The sequence below is a fragment of the Tenrec ecaudatus genome, chromosome 13 (genome assembly GCF_050624435.1).
Source record: "Tenrec ecaudatus isolate mTenEca1 chromosome 13, mTenEca1.hap1, whole genome shotgun sequence".
NCBI lineage: Eukaryota > Metazoa > Chordata > Mammalia > Afrosoricida > Tenrecidae > Tenrec > Tenrec ecaudatus.
Window position 1 is genome coordinate 8,914,568 of NC_134542.1, and position 16,885 is coordinate 8,931,452.

General features: G+C 47.4%; 1 protein-coding gene across 27 annotated transcripts in view; it reads left to right on the forward strand.

Moving 5' to 3' along the window:
* The window catches only part of TRIP12 (thyroid hormone receptor interactor 12), a 134,149-nt gene that overhangs the window by 101,040 nt on the left and 16,224 nt on the right, over positions 1-16,885 (forward strand). For 15 of the 27 annotated variants that reach the window (XM_075530160.1, XM_075530159.1, XM_075530163.1 and 12 more), the window contains 12 exons: positions 1,128-1,281; positions 2,376-2,604; positions 2,864-2,982; positions 5,693-5,900; positions 7,001-7,101; positions 7,340-7,514; positions 9,353-9,494; positions 10,217-10,408; positions 11,673-11,824; positions 13,834-14,006; positions 16,209-16,282; positions 16,373-16,572. In XM_075530160.1, coding sequence (XP_075386275.1) covers positions 1,128-1,281; positions 2,376-2,604; positions 2,864-2,982; positions 5,693-5,900; positions 7,001-7,101; positions 7,340-7,514; positions 9,353-9,494; positions 10,217-10,408; positions 11,673-11,824; positions 13,834-14,006; positions 16,209-16,282; positions 16,373-16,572 — 1,919 coding nt within the window. The remainder of the gene's footprint in view (positions 1-1,127; positions 1,282-2,375; positions 2,605-2,863; positions 2,983-5,692; positions 5,901-7,000; positions 7,102-7,339; positions 7,515-9,352; positions 9,495-10,216; positions 10,409-11,672; positions 11,825-13,833; positions 14,007-16,208; positions 16,283-16,372; positions 16,573-16,885) is intronic. The other 12 variants (XM_075530167.1, XM_075530171.1, XM_075530168.1 and 9 more) reach the window with 3 other exon arrangements.

Genomic DNA, 16,885 nt, shown 5'->3' on the forward strand with positions numbered 1-16,885 from the left:
ACCCCGACACTTGAATATGCCCCGGAGGTCTCATTTCCTTTTTCTTTTTTATCAACTCAATTTTTAAAAATCATTTTATTGGGCGCTCATTTTTTAACGGATACTCTCTTGAAAGAGGGTTTTCACCAGTTTCAGGAAAGGAATTTTTGAAAACCTTTTGAATCTTGGATTCATGTTGTAAAACAAAGTTCCTATGACAACAGTCAGAAGACTGTTGAAAGTTAACCTTTTTTAAGGAAGTGAACTTTAACTGCTCACCCGTTTGTCCTTAGCTCTGCCTTTGATGCCAGCCCTCAGATGGAAACAGCAGGGCTGTGTAAGTGGGTGAACCCAGGAGAAGGGCTGTGGGCTCCAAAGATAAGGGCTGAACGCTTACATTTTAGTGTGTCTCCCCCACCCCCTTTCAGTAATTGCTTCTTTGCCCTTAGTGTCTTACAATTCCTACGCTTCTTCTCTAAAGCCCAGACATTCTATAGTTTATAAGAAAATTTTTCATATTCTGTTACTTTTATAGGTTGTCTGGAGTCGAGCACACTGTTTAAACGGCCTTCAGCTGCATACAGACTGTGTGTACGGACTGCAGATCTGGACTGTAGTTTTCCGTCGGGTCTCCTTCTCAGTCTTATTTCAGTGAAATGTAAAATCCTTTGTTTACCTAAGGGCAAAACCTTTGATAGGGACCTTTGTTTAAAGGAGGAACTTGCTGGGCAGCTGTAAACCTAACACATGATAGCTTTTTAGTCTAAGAATAAGAGCAGTGAGATTTATGCATAACCCTTTCCCCCACCCCCTACCAGCAGCGGCTTAAGAACTTTCTGAGCACCCTTGGCGGCGGCGGCTTGTCAGTGATGCTCTACAGCTGGACCTTTCTTCAGTATTTGACCTGTGTTTTGGTTTCATGGGACCCGATAGGCCTATGTGTATCTGTGTTTAGTGAAAATGGGATTTGTTGGCTGGAGGAGTTTTGTCCTATGGGACAAAATCGTCCGCACTCTGTTAATTCACCATTTGAAACCTAATGAAATGAACCTGTTGGTTAGCGATTACGGAGAGGGGCTCCCGCTGTGTCAGAAGGTAATTTAGTGTCTCCATGTTTATATTCAAGGTTTCTCTCTCTTTGCTCTCAGGCAGCCCATCAGGTCGGTGAGGATGAGATAAGCTTGTCCACTCTGGGACGAGTTTATACTATTGATTTTAATTCTATGCAGCAAATCAATGAGGACACGGGAACAGCACGTGCCATTCAGAGAAAACCTAACCCCTTAGCCAACACTAACACTAGTAAGTAACTTTTGCCTCAATATTGTCATCTGAATATTATTTGTAATAGTAAATCATATTTGGTTCACTGGGTACTTATACTTACGATAGCAGCATATTAGTTTTGGGATTTTTTATGCTGTACGTGATGATGAATAAACTGGTACTGTGTGTATCTTTCCCCTTTTTTGCCTCTCCTAATTTTTTTTTAAACTTACAATGTTTTGGCCTGTGTCTTCAATCAGAATTGACCCCTGCCATTTTTCCCCCTTGATCCCGTTATTTCTATCCGACCCATTTCAAAATTCTAAGTGACCTTTTCTTTTATACCTTGCCATCTAAATTCTCTTAAGTAATAAAAAATAGATTCCTCTATTGTATTTTTTCTCCTTCTGCTTTCTGACATCCTCCCTCAGCGAATGTATAGTTCATTGCTTTTGAAAGTCCAGTCTAGAGCAGCTGTAGCAAACACCCACAAATGACCAAGTCGCAAAGAGCTTGGACTCGGTGGGCCGCTGTTCAACCATCCAGCAGGGCAGCTCTCACTGAGGTGTCACTCCTGACCGTCTGGTTTTGCCCTCGGGCCCAAGTTTAGTGCCTGGTTTACCCTGTGCTGTTTAAGGTTACCTGTGGCCTCAACTCCTCCTAGGCACTTTCTAGCCCAGACTCAGCAAGGAGCTCGGCTAGTTAGGACTTGCATCCGCTCGCTCTCTCGCTCTCTCTCTCTCTCTCTCTCTCTCTCTCTCTCTCTCTCTCTCTCTCTCTCTCTCTCTCTCCATCAGTACTGCACTGTTGAGGGAGTTTCAGAAAGTTGACGGAAGATTCATTTAAGAGATCACAGAAGTTTCCCAGGTTCAACAAGTTTCTACATTTTTAAAATCAACAGGGCCGTGGGGAGGATGCCTTGCTGCGTGTTCCGTAGGACAGAATGGCCCTGACCCAATTTTGTCTGGCTACCTTCTAGCATTGTTGTGACCGTGGCACATCATACTAGAGAAGTGTATTGGTTTGACTACCCAACAGGACTTGGCGTGCCTGAACATGATGTTGACTTGACTGTGTCCTTACCTTTCTGGCGCCTGTCACTGTGTATGGTTCTCCACTCTCTGCCACAGGTGGATATTCAGAGTTAAAGAAGGATGACGCTCGAGCTCAGCTTATGAAAGAGGACCCGGACCTGGCTAAGTCTTTCATTAAGACGCTGTTTGGTGTTCTTTACGAAGTGTATAGTTCCTCGGCAGGACCTGCGGTCAGACATAAGTGCCTTAGAGCAATTCTTAGGATCATCTATTTTGCGGATGCTGAACTTCTGAAGGACGTCCTGAAGAACCATGCTGTTTCAAGGTGTGTGCCGGGAAATCGCCCTCAGGAACCCTGTAGTCATGTGGAATATTGGCTGTGAGAGTTCATTTGGAACATCTTGAGAGGGGGCTTTATGCAAATTCGTAACTTTAATAAGCAGTAAAATATAAGTAGGAAAACGGAAGGAAGACTCTTGTTTTGATGGAGTGATTTCACATGTGTTTTGCCCTCACCGTTAAAATAGTATGGCCATTGACGATTAAGCAGACAAAGTTTTATATGCAAATGCTTTCTCTTTTAGTCACATTGCTTCCATGCTATCGAGCCAAGACCTGAAGATCGTAGTTGGAGCGCTGCAGATGGCAGAGATCTTAATGCAGAAGCTGCCTGATATTTTTAGTGTTTACTTCAGAAGAGAAGGTAATATCATTCACGACGGGACGTTCGTGGTCAGTGTGTCCAAGTGAAAGTGTGGCTAGCTGTAGACACAGGGGAAAGTGCATTGTGAGCTCTTACAAGAGAGGACATCTACATGCTATACCTCCAGTGCACTTAGAGCATTGTCTTCCCAGCAGTCTCTTGTGAAATTCACAACCCGTTGACAGATACTTAGGATCATTGGTTTGAGTTTTTATGGCTGAGACCACTGACTTTTTGGTATAGATCGTATAGGCCCTCATGAAGATGCTCTGTTGAAAGAGTCAGATGTCTATGTCTTCCAAACAAACACTGTGTGTAAGGAGAAATTCCCCAACGATAAAGGGTTTCTGTGTACTCTCCATCATGCCGGTGAATGAGAATCTAATTTGAGGCACTTCGATAGGAAATCAACCTAAGAGACCTGGTCCTTTCCGAGTTCCCTTCTTGAAGACCTCAGATAAGAAGCTTCCGAACGCCTTCGGGGCTGTGCTCGTTTTCAAGTCTGCCAACATGTTCCTATCAGTAGAAGCCTTCCCTTGGCTCTTGGCCTTGGCCTTCTGATGATGAAGAAAATAATGGTATTTCCTCCTCAACTAATCTTGAATTATATCTGCCATCTAGGAAACAATTCTGGCCCACTTTCTTCATACAGTCTGCTTTCCATTCTCTTTAGTAACCTTTTCCGATGATGGATGCTCCTATCTTTTTCACATCTTGAAAATGCAGTGGGCGTATTAGTGGAATTGTACTGAGTGGAATGGAAGAGATTTTCCTCCATTAGTTTTGCATCAATAACACCGACTTTTAAGAATTCCACGTCTATATACATATGAAATGGAAAGCGAAATTCTCCCATTTTCCCAAGATAGCTATTGATAAACAAGCACACATGCAGATAGTTTTCTACATACATAAAAACACTGGTGCATGTCCCTTCTCTTTATGCTGTGATGACCGTACATCTTGCTTTTTGTAGTTTTATTTCTATGGGCAGCTTTTGTTCGCCTTGTCAAATGTTATACCTTTCTGGCCTGGAAGTGTATCACAGTCTTGTTCTCTCAAAGTCAATGTCTTTTCTAACCTTCCGGTGACCAACTAATGCTGCTCTGGTGGCACTGTGGGTTAGGCATTTGCTATGGACCACAGTCAGGGCTTCAGCTCTCTGCTCCCACCATGAAGTCAGAATTGCCTTGAAGGTAACGGGGTTGACTTTGCAACTGGAATCAGCTATGCCGCTCTATTGAATTTCCCCCACCCCAAGAGTGCTATGGCAGCTGGGTCTCAAAGCTGATGGAGCACTCTGGAGGCTCAGCTGGCTTACAACTCTCTGTCTAGGCCTTTCTGATCCTTCAGCTTCAGCTCTCCTGCCTGCGGACCCTCCTTCCTCTGCAGGGTAGCTGAGGCCCATCTGCTGGGGGCTGGGAGTGTACTGCCGTCTCTCTCAGCATCAGATCCATGCTAGTTTCTGGTGAAAGTGTCTCCCACCAGACATTTGTGCCCTGAGTGCACTGGTCTTGTTCATGGTCGTGTCAGTCCCTTATACAATAATGATAAGCAAGCTTGAATTTGTTGCCTTACCTCTTTCTGAACTTTTATCTTTTTATTTACTTTTTTAAAATTACAAATCTGATGAAAGCCCTGGATTGTTTCTAAGGCTGGGGGTGGGGAAATTATGAACATATATTTACATACATTCATATGCCCTGATTAGCATGTCATTTATACAAACAGGTTCTCTCTCTCTCTCTCTCTCTCTCTCTCTCTCTCTCTCTCTCTCTCTCTCACTCACTCACTCACTCACTTCCCCATTTAATTCCCTAGGAGCTTGGTGATGCTGTGGGGTAAGCGCCAGGCTGTCCGTAGCATGGTTAGTGGTTCAGACCAACCAGCCCCTCTTTAGGACAGCGACATGGATCAGTTGTGTCCAGCCATGGAAATGGATCCGGAGGCAGTGGGTTTGGTTTATGCACTTCCAAGGGAATCCTGGTGGTGCAGGGGTTAAGAGCTTGGCTGAACCAACCACGAGGGCAGCAGTCTGTCCCACCAGCTGTCTGTCCACGTGACAACAGACCCAGCACTTTGCTCCATTAGAGTCGACAGACAGCCTTGGAAGCCCCCTGGGGTAGTTCTACTCTGTCTTATGAGGTCACGGTCGCTTTGAGCCAGACCTCGAAGGCAGTAGGGATTTTGTTGGCTTGTTCCACTGTGCCTCCCAGCATGGTGAAAATAGCACTGCTAGGTGAAAAGCCTGCATTCTCTCTTTTGGGTGACAGTTTTCTTGTGGTCTTGGTTCCTCCTCGTGGCACCTGGACAGGTAATCCTAGTTACTCCCCACCACAACCCCACCATGCCTCCCTCACACACCACGTTGACCCTGAAGCTGGAACCTCACGATGCTTCTGGGATTGATGATGTTCTCCTGTGGGTGTTGTGAACTGCAGGTGACTCGACTGAACTCTCTTACTAAACACACTTCTTGTTTTGAAATTTCGAAGACATTCGGTAGAAATGTCTTTCCTCCATTTTGGAATTTGATGGTGTTTTTTGGATTGGGGTCCGGTTGAGGGCTCTGGCTTCTAGATGTGTTTCCCCATTGTGTCTGCTGTTTATCTGTTCGGCCCGTGCATCCCTGTTAGCATTTTGGGGTTTTGCCTGTGGGGGGCGGTCGTGATGAAAGCTGGCTCTTCTTTCCGTCTCTGTTACTGTGAAGGTGTGATGCATCAAGTGAAATACTTAGCCGAGTCCGAGTCTCTGTTGACGAGCCCACCAAAGGCTTGTACCAATGGATCCGGGACTTTGGGGTCCACGACGTCAGTCAGCAGTGGAACAGCCACGGCTGCCAGTAACGCAGCGGCCGACTTGGGGTCTCCCAGCCTGCAGCACAGCCGAGACGATTCTCTAGATCTGAGCCCTCAAGGGTGAGTCGGTGTTCTGCTTTGATTTCTGTGCTCTCTGCCATGGCGCTGGAGACCGGTGTGGGCAAGAGACAACAGGGCCATTCCTGCCCTGTAGTCTCGGTTGATTATCTGTTGAAGGGAGTGGGAAGAAAGCCTTCACCTTCATGGCAGCCTCCGACCAGAGGGCGTCCAAAAGGTGGTGGGAGCATAGCATCACAAAGTAATGGAAATTTTCCACCCACTTCTGGAAGCATCCTTGTTCTTAGCCTGCCCGCAGCCTTCACGACAGATGTACCATGTGCCCATCTGGATGGTGCCCATCTGGAGCCAGGCCCAGGGATGTTGGATGTGCTGCACAGGGTGACACGCAGATCACATAGGCCTGGGTTTCTGTCCTGTCGCACGAACCAGCCTTGAGACACCAAGGTTTGCCACAGCGAGAGTCAGTGTAAATTAGCATGTTGAGAATGGAGAGGAAAGAGAGCCAAAGGACACCCTCCACCTCCTGCTCCTGTTCTCCCACACTGGCCCCAGGAGACAGGCCTGCATGCCTTCCTGTCATTGTGGCCGCACTGTGTTGCTGGGGCTTGAGCCAGCCTTTTTCTGGTTGGCTGTCCATTTGTTAGACTAGACACACGCCTTATACACTAGCTATTCTTATTTTCTTGGTGTTGGAAACATAAGCAGTAATGCTACATGCACAGTGCCTGGTGAACCACACACTGAAATGCAGAGCTCACTCCAAGGGAGGCTCCCTTTTGGCTCCTCAACTGAAAAACTGGTCTTGGCCAAACATAGTCCTGCTTTAGGCCTGGGTTCCAGAAGCTTAATGTCAGGGCACCATTGGCTCCGTCCTGCCCAGCAGCAGCCCCTGGGCTGCGTGGTGCTGCCACAGAAACTTCCCCTGCCTGACTGCTTTGGGTGCCCCCTGGTGGCAGAGTTTGGGCGATGGTGCAATTTAAAGGCTGGCTGGGATATCAGGCACTGAAACTGAGCTCCTGGGAGCTGCTGAGTTGAGGTGGTGCCTGTGCCCAGAGCCTCGGAAACGCCAGAGACTTTGGAATAATGGTTATTGTGTAGCAATGATTGCTCAACTGACTGTGTTTTTTCCCATGTAATAGTCGACTGAGTGATGTTCTCAAGAGAAAGCGACTGCCCAAACGAGGGCCAAGAAGGCCAAAGTATTCACCTCCTAGAGATGATGACAAAGTAGACAATCAAGGTAAGTAACGCTGACCACGGGGCCAGGCTTGGGGTGGGGGAGGAGTGGGAGTGAGGTGAGATCCTTTATGGATCAGGATTTCCTTAAAATGGCTCATAGCACCAAGCAGGCCGCCATTTCCTGAGTGTTCAGTGTCCACAGTTTTGTTTTTGTTTTCCTCGGGGAATGTAAGTCTTAAGATTCACATGGTTTTCAGCATGTACGCTGAAGGGATTTCATTGCTGTTTCCATCTTGTAGCTAAAAGCCCCACCACAATGCAGTCACCCAAATCTTCTTTCCTGGCAAGCTTGAACCCCAAAACGTGGGGAAGGTTAAGTGCACAGTCCAACAGCAACAATATCGAACCAGCACGTACCGCCGGCGTCAGTGGGCTTGCCAGGGCTGCCTCTAAGGACACCATATCCAATAATAGGTGAGACCCGGGCTGGGGGTGGGAGTGCTGATGCTTGCCTCTTCCAGATGAGAAAATGTGACGCCATGTTCAGTTAGAATGTTTATGGTATAGATAAGATAATACAGATGGTGAGAACTTAGAACTGTGAAGGAGGTCGGGATGATGGAGCTTGAACCCCATTGTTGTTGAGTGCTGTCATCCAACTCATAGCAACACCACCCCCGCCCCTGGGCACTGAGCCACCAAGAGTTTTCCATCATCTTTCCAGAATCATAGCACCAGATTTTTTCCCCCACAGAGCTGCTGGGTGGATCTGAACCACCAACCTTTTGGTTAGCAGCTATGTGCTTAACCGTTGGACCACCAAGACTTTGTACCGCTTCCTAAATTCCAGTATTAGGTCTAGAAGTTCCTTTGACCATCTCTAGCTCTCTCAAGACTGAACAAGTTAGGATTCCTTGATACTTGCTTCAGAGTTATGTGCCGGACGGGGAAAACTGCCCTGTTCTCTGTTCACAGTCAGAGATATTTACGTACCCATTGTCCTATGTAACAAGAACAAGGGGATACCAAATGGTTTAAAGTCAGGAGAAGTGTGAGCCGCTGGAGAAGGCTTTCACCACACTGGTTCAGCCTGTCTGCTGAGCAGCTAATCCAGGAGCCTAGTGAACATGGTCAGGATTGGAGGAAGACTCATTCACAACCTGAGGTAGGCACAGGACCCAATCGTGCTTCTCGAAACCAAAGAAGACTCGAAGACCATGCACTTCAATATAAGACAGAACCCTCACAAGTAGACCAACGTATTCAGAGGGAAAAAATGGAAGTTGTCAAGTGTTGCATTTATCCACACTTAGCTCCCATGGAAGCTTCAGGAAATCAAGCTTTGTGTTGGGCAAATCTGCTGTATACGTGCTCTTTAAAGGGTTAAAACGATGTCCGAGAATGCTTCTTAGAAGCGAGAATGGCGAGGCTTTGTCTCACACACTCTGGACACTGGAGAAAGGACATCCTGGAAAGTACAGGCTGCCCCTCGTGAAATGGACGCAACCAGGGCTTCAGCCCGCGCCCCAAGCACAGTAGAAATTGGTGAGCGTGGCACAGGATCGGGCAGTGTTTGTCTTGCTGCACATGGGGTTGCTAGAGCCGGAACGGACCTGATGGCACCAAACGCAATGTCATGCCCGCATGTGGATTCTTTGCGTGTTGCCCGCCAGTAAGAATCCCTCCCCCTGCAAACATGCGGTTGAAAATGATCGATGAATGTCTTCGGTGAAATAGCTTTTTGAGGGTTGGCGTGGTTGGTTGGTTGGTTGGTCCATTGGTGGTTTTTCTAAATTGGACTTAATAAAAATAATTAGGTAGATATATTTTTGAAGGGATTGGAATTCGTAATTTAAACAGCCAGGCCTCATTTACCATAGCGTGCCAGTGTTTGGTAAGCTGTTTCTGATCAAATACAGCTCGCTCAAGTACAGCTGGGGACAGGGTAGGTATGAGTATACATTACATAGTAATTGTGTAGACGAAAATTCAAGTGAATGCTTAGGGACGTAGGCTGTCAGGTCTCAGGAAGTTAGTGCACTCTGTCTACTGCTCATGTCAACCTTCCACGCATTCATGCAGCCCTCGGATTTCTCAGGACACACCTTTGCCTGTTTGCAAAACAAAACCTAGTTTGGTTCAGGTGGGATGTGGGTGAGCTGTGTGGATCTACCCATGTGGGTCCTGCATAGTGTTTCCATTGTAGCACCTGTTGGTCAGCGATCGGACTATGTCATTGAGATCCTGTCCCTGAACCATGAGGCTTCAATCGCGCTCTCGCTCTCTCTCTCTTTTTCCCCTTCTTTGTGCAGAGAAAAAATTAAAGGCTGGATTAAGGAGCAGGCACATAAATTTGTAGAGCGTTATTTCAGTTCTGAGAATATGGATGGGAGCAACCCTGCGCTGAACGTGCTGCAGAGACTTTGTGCTGCAACCGAACAACTCAACCTCCAGGTACTAATGTGGGCACCTTTCTCCACCAGGGAGCGGCCTCCACTTCCCCTCCTGACCTGCGGGGGTGGCTGTCACAGAGCGACAGCTTCATGCCAGACAGCCCTTCTGTCATTTGTCCCTCAACTGTTCAGCGTCATGTTGAAAGTTCTGGAAAACACATCTTCAAACTTTGCCCAATTACTGGCAAACGGAGCGACTCCAGAATGGTCCCCCAAGCTTGTCTCCTTGTCTTCTCTAGCCCCTCTCTGCTTGGGCCTGATGTTACTTATTAAAATGATTTTGTTTGTGTTGGGGTTTTGGTTTTGTTTTTCATCTTTGACTTGTTTCAGACAATTGGGGGAATACATGTTTTCAAAGGCTGAGCTCTTATGTGCAAATTTTCCATGTCATTGGAAAGCCACACTTTGGCTCTTGTTTTCTTTTCCTTCTGATAGTATGGCTCCTTTCTTAACTTTCACTTTATCCTCTCACCCCCGGTCAATTCGCCTTTGTTACCTTAACACCCATGGCTGTGTCCTTGCCTCAGGAAGCAGCTATTGTGTGTCTCTATTGTCCCTTAAGCATCTGTTGCTCCTGCGATCTCCCAAGAACCCAGCACTCCCCGCCCCCTCCTGGTAGAGTTCTTCAGTGTGTGCGCAGTTCCTTGTGGTGGAAGGGAGGGGCAGGGTGGCTTTCGTCCTTGCTGTGCACATCCAGCTGGGAACCCTGTTCAACTCTCGCAGGTGGACGGTGGAGCCGAGTGCCTTGTAGAAATCCGCAGCATAGTCTCCGAGTCTGACGTCTCCTCCTTTGAGATCCAGCACAGTGGCTTCGTGAAGCAGCTGCTGCTTTATTTGACATCGAAGAGTGAGAAGGATGCTGTGAGCAGAGAGATCAGATTAAAGCGGTTCCTCCATGTGTTCTTTGCTTCCCCAGTAAGTTGGCTGGTGACGTGTCCAGAGCTCGTGAGAGGAGTGTCTGCTCACGGCCTGTGTGTGCTCTCCCACTGATCGTCTCCAGTGGCTGGCAGTCAAGATCTGGAGGGACTGTTTCCTGCTGCTTAGCCACAGTGGGCATCCCTGGAGAACAACCAGTAGTTAGTACCAGCACAGTGGTGATGTCGTGGGCCCATCCTACAGTGTCTCCGGCTGCAGTCTCTGGGTCTCCTGCCACCATAAGTCCTACTGTTTATAGTGGTCCCTCACAACTATAGGCCTACCACCAAACCCACTGCCACTGAGTCAATTCGGCTCCTAGCCACCCTATAGGGCAGAGTGGAACTGCCCCGTGGCATTGCTGAGGCTGTCCACATGCTCATCTTTCTCTCAAGGAGCAGCTGGTGGGTTTTTTGTTTAGCACCCCAATGTGTAACCCATTATGCCACCAGGGCACCTTAGAATGGATGTGTTGATTCTGTCCTGTTTGTAGAGCCCACAAAATGCCCCCTTTTTTTCCTGCACTCACGGGGAGAGCAAGAAGGTAGCTGCTCTTGGACACCAGTGACTTAGCAACGCCCTGCTTATTGACAGTGCTTCACAGATGGCTTCCCATGGAGGGTTCCCTCGGAGCTGTCTGAATGAAGACTGAGGCCAACTTTCCTGGGTGGCGGCAGAGCTGCTGCTCCCAGACAGTCTCAGCCGAGAGCTGCCTGTGTTCTCTCGGCTCACGGGGCTCCAGAGAAAGCAGGGTTGCTCAGCAGACATGTCTGAGATTAGTGACACCACCTGGGTGTTGTTTGTCCCACCCTTAAGATTAGGGGCAGGTCTGTGATCTTTTATCTGGAACCCTGGTGTCTGTCTGGGTGTGTTCATGAGTTCTGAACTCCAGTGTAGACAAGGGGGCTTCACCGCGTTGGTGGGAAGTAGAATGGAAAGACAAAGGTATTTTTTACATATTTTTTGAAGACCGCTGTCAGGAGCAGCCCTCCACAGTATACACATTCAATCCTTTTGCAGAAAAATCCTGGCCGTTCTTAACCAAAACCAAGCCCAGGAAGCCTAGAAAGGGAGCTGGCTGTTGGTAGGTTTGTGGACCGGCCCAACACAAGTGTCTTTATGGAACTAGAGAAGGCTTCGTGGGCTAGGAAAGGGCACAGACTAGTGGTGGCTCCCGTGTGCAAACTGCTGTTGGCATTTTCTTACTGGGGAGAGTTTCATTTGCAAAGTGCCTGGTTTAAACTCTTGACTTTTTTATAACCAGCTTCCTGGAGAAGAGCCTATTGGTAGAGTGGAGCCATTGGGGAATGCACCTCTGTTGGCGTTAGTTCACAAGATGAACAACTGCCTCAGCCAGATGGAACAGTTTCCTGTCAAAGTTCATGACTTCCCCAGTGGGAATGGGACGGCAGGCAGGTAAGGATCATGACGGAGGAGTTCACTAGCCGCTGGAATCTGGTAACTTTGGGGTGGAGAGGGAGGGGGGTTGTCATTTGTTTTGTTTAAGATCAGGTGGCAAGAGGTCTACTAATGTCTTGCTCAGTCTGGGAACAAATGGGCATTGGGACTGAAGGAAATTGAGTGCTCTGAAGTGTCGGCTACACCCAGCCTTAAACATGCCATTTTCCAACCATAAAAGACCGCTCCGACTAGGCTGGTTCTCAAATTCATATTCTTTGTTACGTAAGGCTCCTGCCAGAATTTGATGGTCATGGATCGTGAATTAATTATTTATAGTTATTTACAGTCATGGGCTATCATACTTAACACCTCAAACTCACTGCCATCGGATTGATGCCAACTCACAATGCCCCCATAGGGCAGGATAGAACTGCCCTTGTAGGTTTCCACGACAGTAACTGTTTACGGGAATAGAAAGCCCGGTCTTTTTCTCTCGGAGCTGCTGCTGGGGGTTTCCAACTGCTGGCCTTGTGGTTCACAGCTTGATTTGTAATCACTACACCACCAGGGCTCCTGCTCTTTGGCACAAGGAACATCATTGTATTTTGCCAGTGTACATCAGCATCATTGTGTTTTGATGGTCTTCAACAAATTACGATTATTCTGAAGTTACGCTGCGTGCATCCAAATTTCTACCGTGTTCAACTATGTAGTAGTTTTACAGGAGTTGTGTGAAGTGCCGAAAAGAGCCCTGAAGCACTGTGGGTTACATCTGGGCTACTGTCATCCAAGGTCTGCTTCTTGACCCCACCAGCGCCTCTGTGGCTTTCTACTCCCATAAAGACTGACAGTCTTGGAACCCAATGGAGCAGTTCTCTGACCTACAAGGTCGCTGTAAGTTGGAGTATAAACACAAGGCAGTGAGTTGGGTGTGGTTTGGCGAGATACTTCCAGAGGGATGAACTGTAAAAGCTCACTGTTGTCAGTTAAAAGCTTCATTGGGGTATTTGGGCCAGAAGCTTAGAACGTGGGGGCTAAGGTTGGTTGTAAAATATAAAATCTTAAGTATTTTGAGTGATGGAAAGTGATTAGCTTGAAACACAAGCGTCGATATTGAATGGTTTGTAAAGGGGTCCTTGTGCTGACGTAGTGGGGTGTTCTGTGAGTGTGGGGTGTTTCTGTTTGCAGAGTGGGGGGGTGTCCATTCTCGTTAGCCTATTGGAAGCCCTATATTCTGAACTCTCGTATCAATTCAGGGGAAATTCTATTCATTTTTGCTGTGTTATGCTTGCGAAAACCATTAAGCGTTTCATGTTTGTCTCTGTGTGCATGAGAGCGTTTGGAAAGTTGATGGAAATGAAAGAGAAAGGCATCTTCCCACTGTTTGAAGCCACCTCATATGACCAGTGTCATGGAATACTCTGCCCCTTAGCCCCACATGCACTTTCTGTGGGACTTTGTGGATGAGCTCATCTTACAAAGCCACTTGCTACGTGGCTGCTGGTAGTGAGCTTTTCAAAAGTGAACGCTGAAACCTAATGTGCTGTTTTAGTGAAAAAACATGTACCCAGAGATTTCCGATTCTTGAAGTGATTTTGTGGCTGAAATCTTTAAAAGCAAAACAACAGTCTTCCATTGTAAATTGGTAGGCTTGAGTAGGAAAGGACCCACGAGGGGAGCAGTGAGCATGCTGCCTGACTGAGAAGCCCTCAGCTGAGGTGGAGCGCCCCAGGGCCAGGTGCTGCTGCTCACGGGAAACCGTGACGGGGCGGGGAGGGAACTGTGACCCTGTTTTCCCTGCATGGGTGCAGGACCTCCTTGTGGCCTCGTTTAGTTCATTTATTATTCTCACTTTAAAAAATAAAGTAGTTGCTGGCTTTACCATTTAATCTGCCTGGTAAGTTCTTACTTTGTATGCCTGTATGTTTGTTGTCTGTGTTAGATTGTTTGCTTTTATATGAATTAATTAATGTATATCGATTGTGGCAATAAGTGAATAACCTTTTTTCCCAAATTATCTGGAGCTTTTCTCTCAACAGAGGATCACAAGCTTTAAAATTTTTCAACACACACCAGCTCAAGTGCCAGCTGCAGAGACACCCGGACTGTGCCAACGTGAAGCAGTGGAAGGGCGGGCCTGTCAAGATCGACCCCCTGGCCCTGGTGCAGGCTATCGAGAGATACCTGGTTGTCAGAGGTGAGTCGGGCGTCGCTCTTTGGGTTGATGCTTGTGCTTGGGGTGTGATTAAAAACGCACACACGAAGACCGAGAACTTGAGATACAGACCGTGCATGGGCATATCCACATATATAACACACATACATGAGGGATTTTAAAAGTTCTTGGAAGTTTTTCATTCTTTCACTTCCATTTTTTACCATCCTTTGGAAGACTGTGTATGTGTGTGAGTACACAGAAATACACACGCAAGAGTTAGTCCAGAGTATTAACTGTTTAAGTGCAGTCGGTCTGTGTGTAGCTGCAGACAAGGCAACACTGGTGTCTTACGTAGGGGCCATCATTGGGAAAGAGTTCAGTCAACATGGTGGCTTCTGAGAACATCTGCTGCTGGGTCAGTTCAATGCATGTAGAGAGGTTAGCTTAGAAGGTTATGGTTATGGTGGTGATCTTGATAGATTAAAACAAACAAACAAAAAACAATAATTATCGGGGCTTATTGTGAAGCTTGAAGAAATGGAAAACTGCACCAGTGAGAAAAAGACCAGCAAAATTTTGCTGAGGAATTTTCCTCATCCTGAAAAGGCACCCCTTAGCCCTTGAGGCTAGCAAGAGCAGCCTTGTCTCTTATGAGCTACGGCGGCCACCCTCTTGCCCCTTCCAACTTCGTTTTGTTCCTTGAACCCAAAAAACATTGAAGAAGAGCAAGGTCGTTAGGGAGATAGGTCTATGTATACATATTTATATGTTAAGTATCAAGGTAGCAGATGGACGTTGGGCCTCTACTCAAGTCCTCCCTCAACACAAGAACGCTTTGTTCTAATAACCTGGCATTCCGTGATGCTCCCCTTTTCGATCCAATGGCTAAAGTCAAATTATGGTGAAGAAAGCTGATGGTAGCCAGCTACGAAAAGATACGACATCTAGGCTAGTAAATGCTTGAAATTAAACAAGCGGCCATCTAGCAGGAAAGCAACAAAACCACATGGAAGAAGCACACCAGCCCGTGATCACGAGGTGGTGTCGACGGGATCAGGTATCAGGTACCAGAAGACCCAAAATAAAAAGCAGTCATATGAGAACGAGGGGTGGTCAGAGTGGAAACCCAAAGACCATCTATAGACAATTGGACATCCCTTCAGAGATGGGTCACAGGCCAGCCAGGGTGCAGCATAGCACTGCCAAAACACCCCTCAACATTCCTCTACTTTTACACACACACACACACACACACACACAACCATCGTGACCCCAGTTCTACCTTACAAACCCGGCTAGCCTGGAGCCTGACACTGGTACAGATAAGAATTCTCAGCCCATAGAACTCAGAATAGATAAAACTCTTTATGAACAAAAAGTGGGTAGTGATACCATGAGAAGAGGAGAAAGGGGGAACCAATCACAGTGATCCATGTATAAACACCCAGTGGGGGGGATTAATAATAGACTGATGAACGGCGACAGCAGACAGTGTAAGATATGAAAATAATAATAATTTATAATTGATCAAGGGTTCACAAGGGTTAGGGGAGGGAGGGGAAAAAGAGATGCTTTTGCCAATGACAAGTAGAAAAATGTTTTGAAGATGATGGCAGCATATGTACAAATGTGCTTGATACAATTGATGTATGGATTGTTATAAGAGCTCTTTTCAATAAAATGATTTACTAAAGAGAAGGAAGGAAGAAAACAGGGTTTGAGTCTCTTGAGACCAAATCTGCCTCACTGACATGGTGTCAGCTGATGAGGACTGACCCTTCTGGGCAGGCTTGGAGGAGGTGGAGCGCCCCTTCAAAGGGCCCGGACCTAGGAGGGAGACTATGTCCAGGAACTGGAGTGTTCAAGTTACATAGTTTAGTGTCATAAAGGTGCCTCTCATTTGGTAGCAGTTTCTTGTTTGTTTGTTGTTTACTCCTGAACCCAGCCATGATTTCCTGTCCTGTGCTCTTTGTGCCAAGAGCTTGTGCTTCTTTCCTTCGTCTCGTGTCTAGCATTCAGCTTAACGCGCCCTTAACTGCTTGCTCGAGGGATGAGTGCGCGTGTCTGCTTCAATGCAGTAGGAAGGCCTCCCTGTGTTTGACAGTTTGCCCAGCTCTGCCTGCTGTGAGGTCAATGTGTTAACAGGCCTGTAGTGTATAAGAAGTGCTACTTACCCAGGATGCCCCGGTTTTCCCTTTTGCTATCTTTGCTAGGAGGTTAACATCCTTCTTGGATCTTTAGGGTACGGACGAGTCCGGGAAGATGACGAAGACAGTGATGATGATGGGTCAGACGAGGAGATAGATGAGTCTCTGGTAAGACACTGCCCCCCACCCCCACCCCTAGCACTTGGAGAGTGGTACGTGGGGCCTGCCATGTCACCAGCTCTGCTTGTGCTTGTGCAGGCTGCTCAGTTCTTGAATTCGGGAAACGTGAGGCACAGGCTGCAGTTCCACATTGGCGAGCACTTGCTGCCATACAACATGACAGTGTACCAGGCTGTGCGGCAGTTCAGCGTTCAGGCGGAGGACGAACGGGAGTCCACGGATGACGAGAGCAATCCCCTGGGAAGAGCTGGCATCTGGACAAAGACTCACACCATATGGCAAGTCTGCACTTGAGGGCGTAGGGCTCTTAGTAGACTTTGATATTATTGGTGTGTTGTAGAACTATGAGCAGTGGCTGACTTGCGTAAGGAAAGGAGCCCCGAAATGCCCTCTTCTGAAAGTGCTCAAAGCCCCTTCAAGTGTTGCGTCGTGTGCGTGGACCTGCATCTGTATACCTCTCCGTCCATCCACTAGGAAGTGTGTACAAGGGGCCCTCATACTCATGGCAGCAGTCAGTGTTTGCCTCTCGAGACCTGACATAAGACAAAAGTGTCCTGCCCAGAATGACCCACAAGTAGTAGGGGTTGGGCA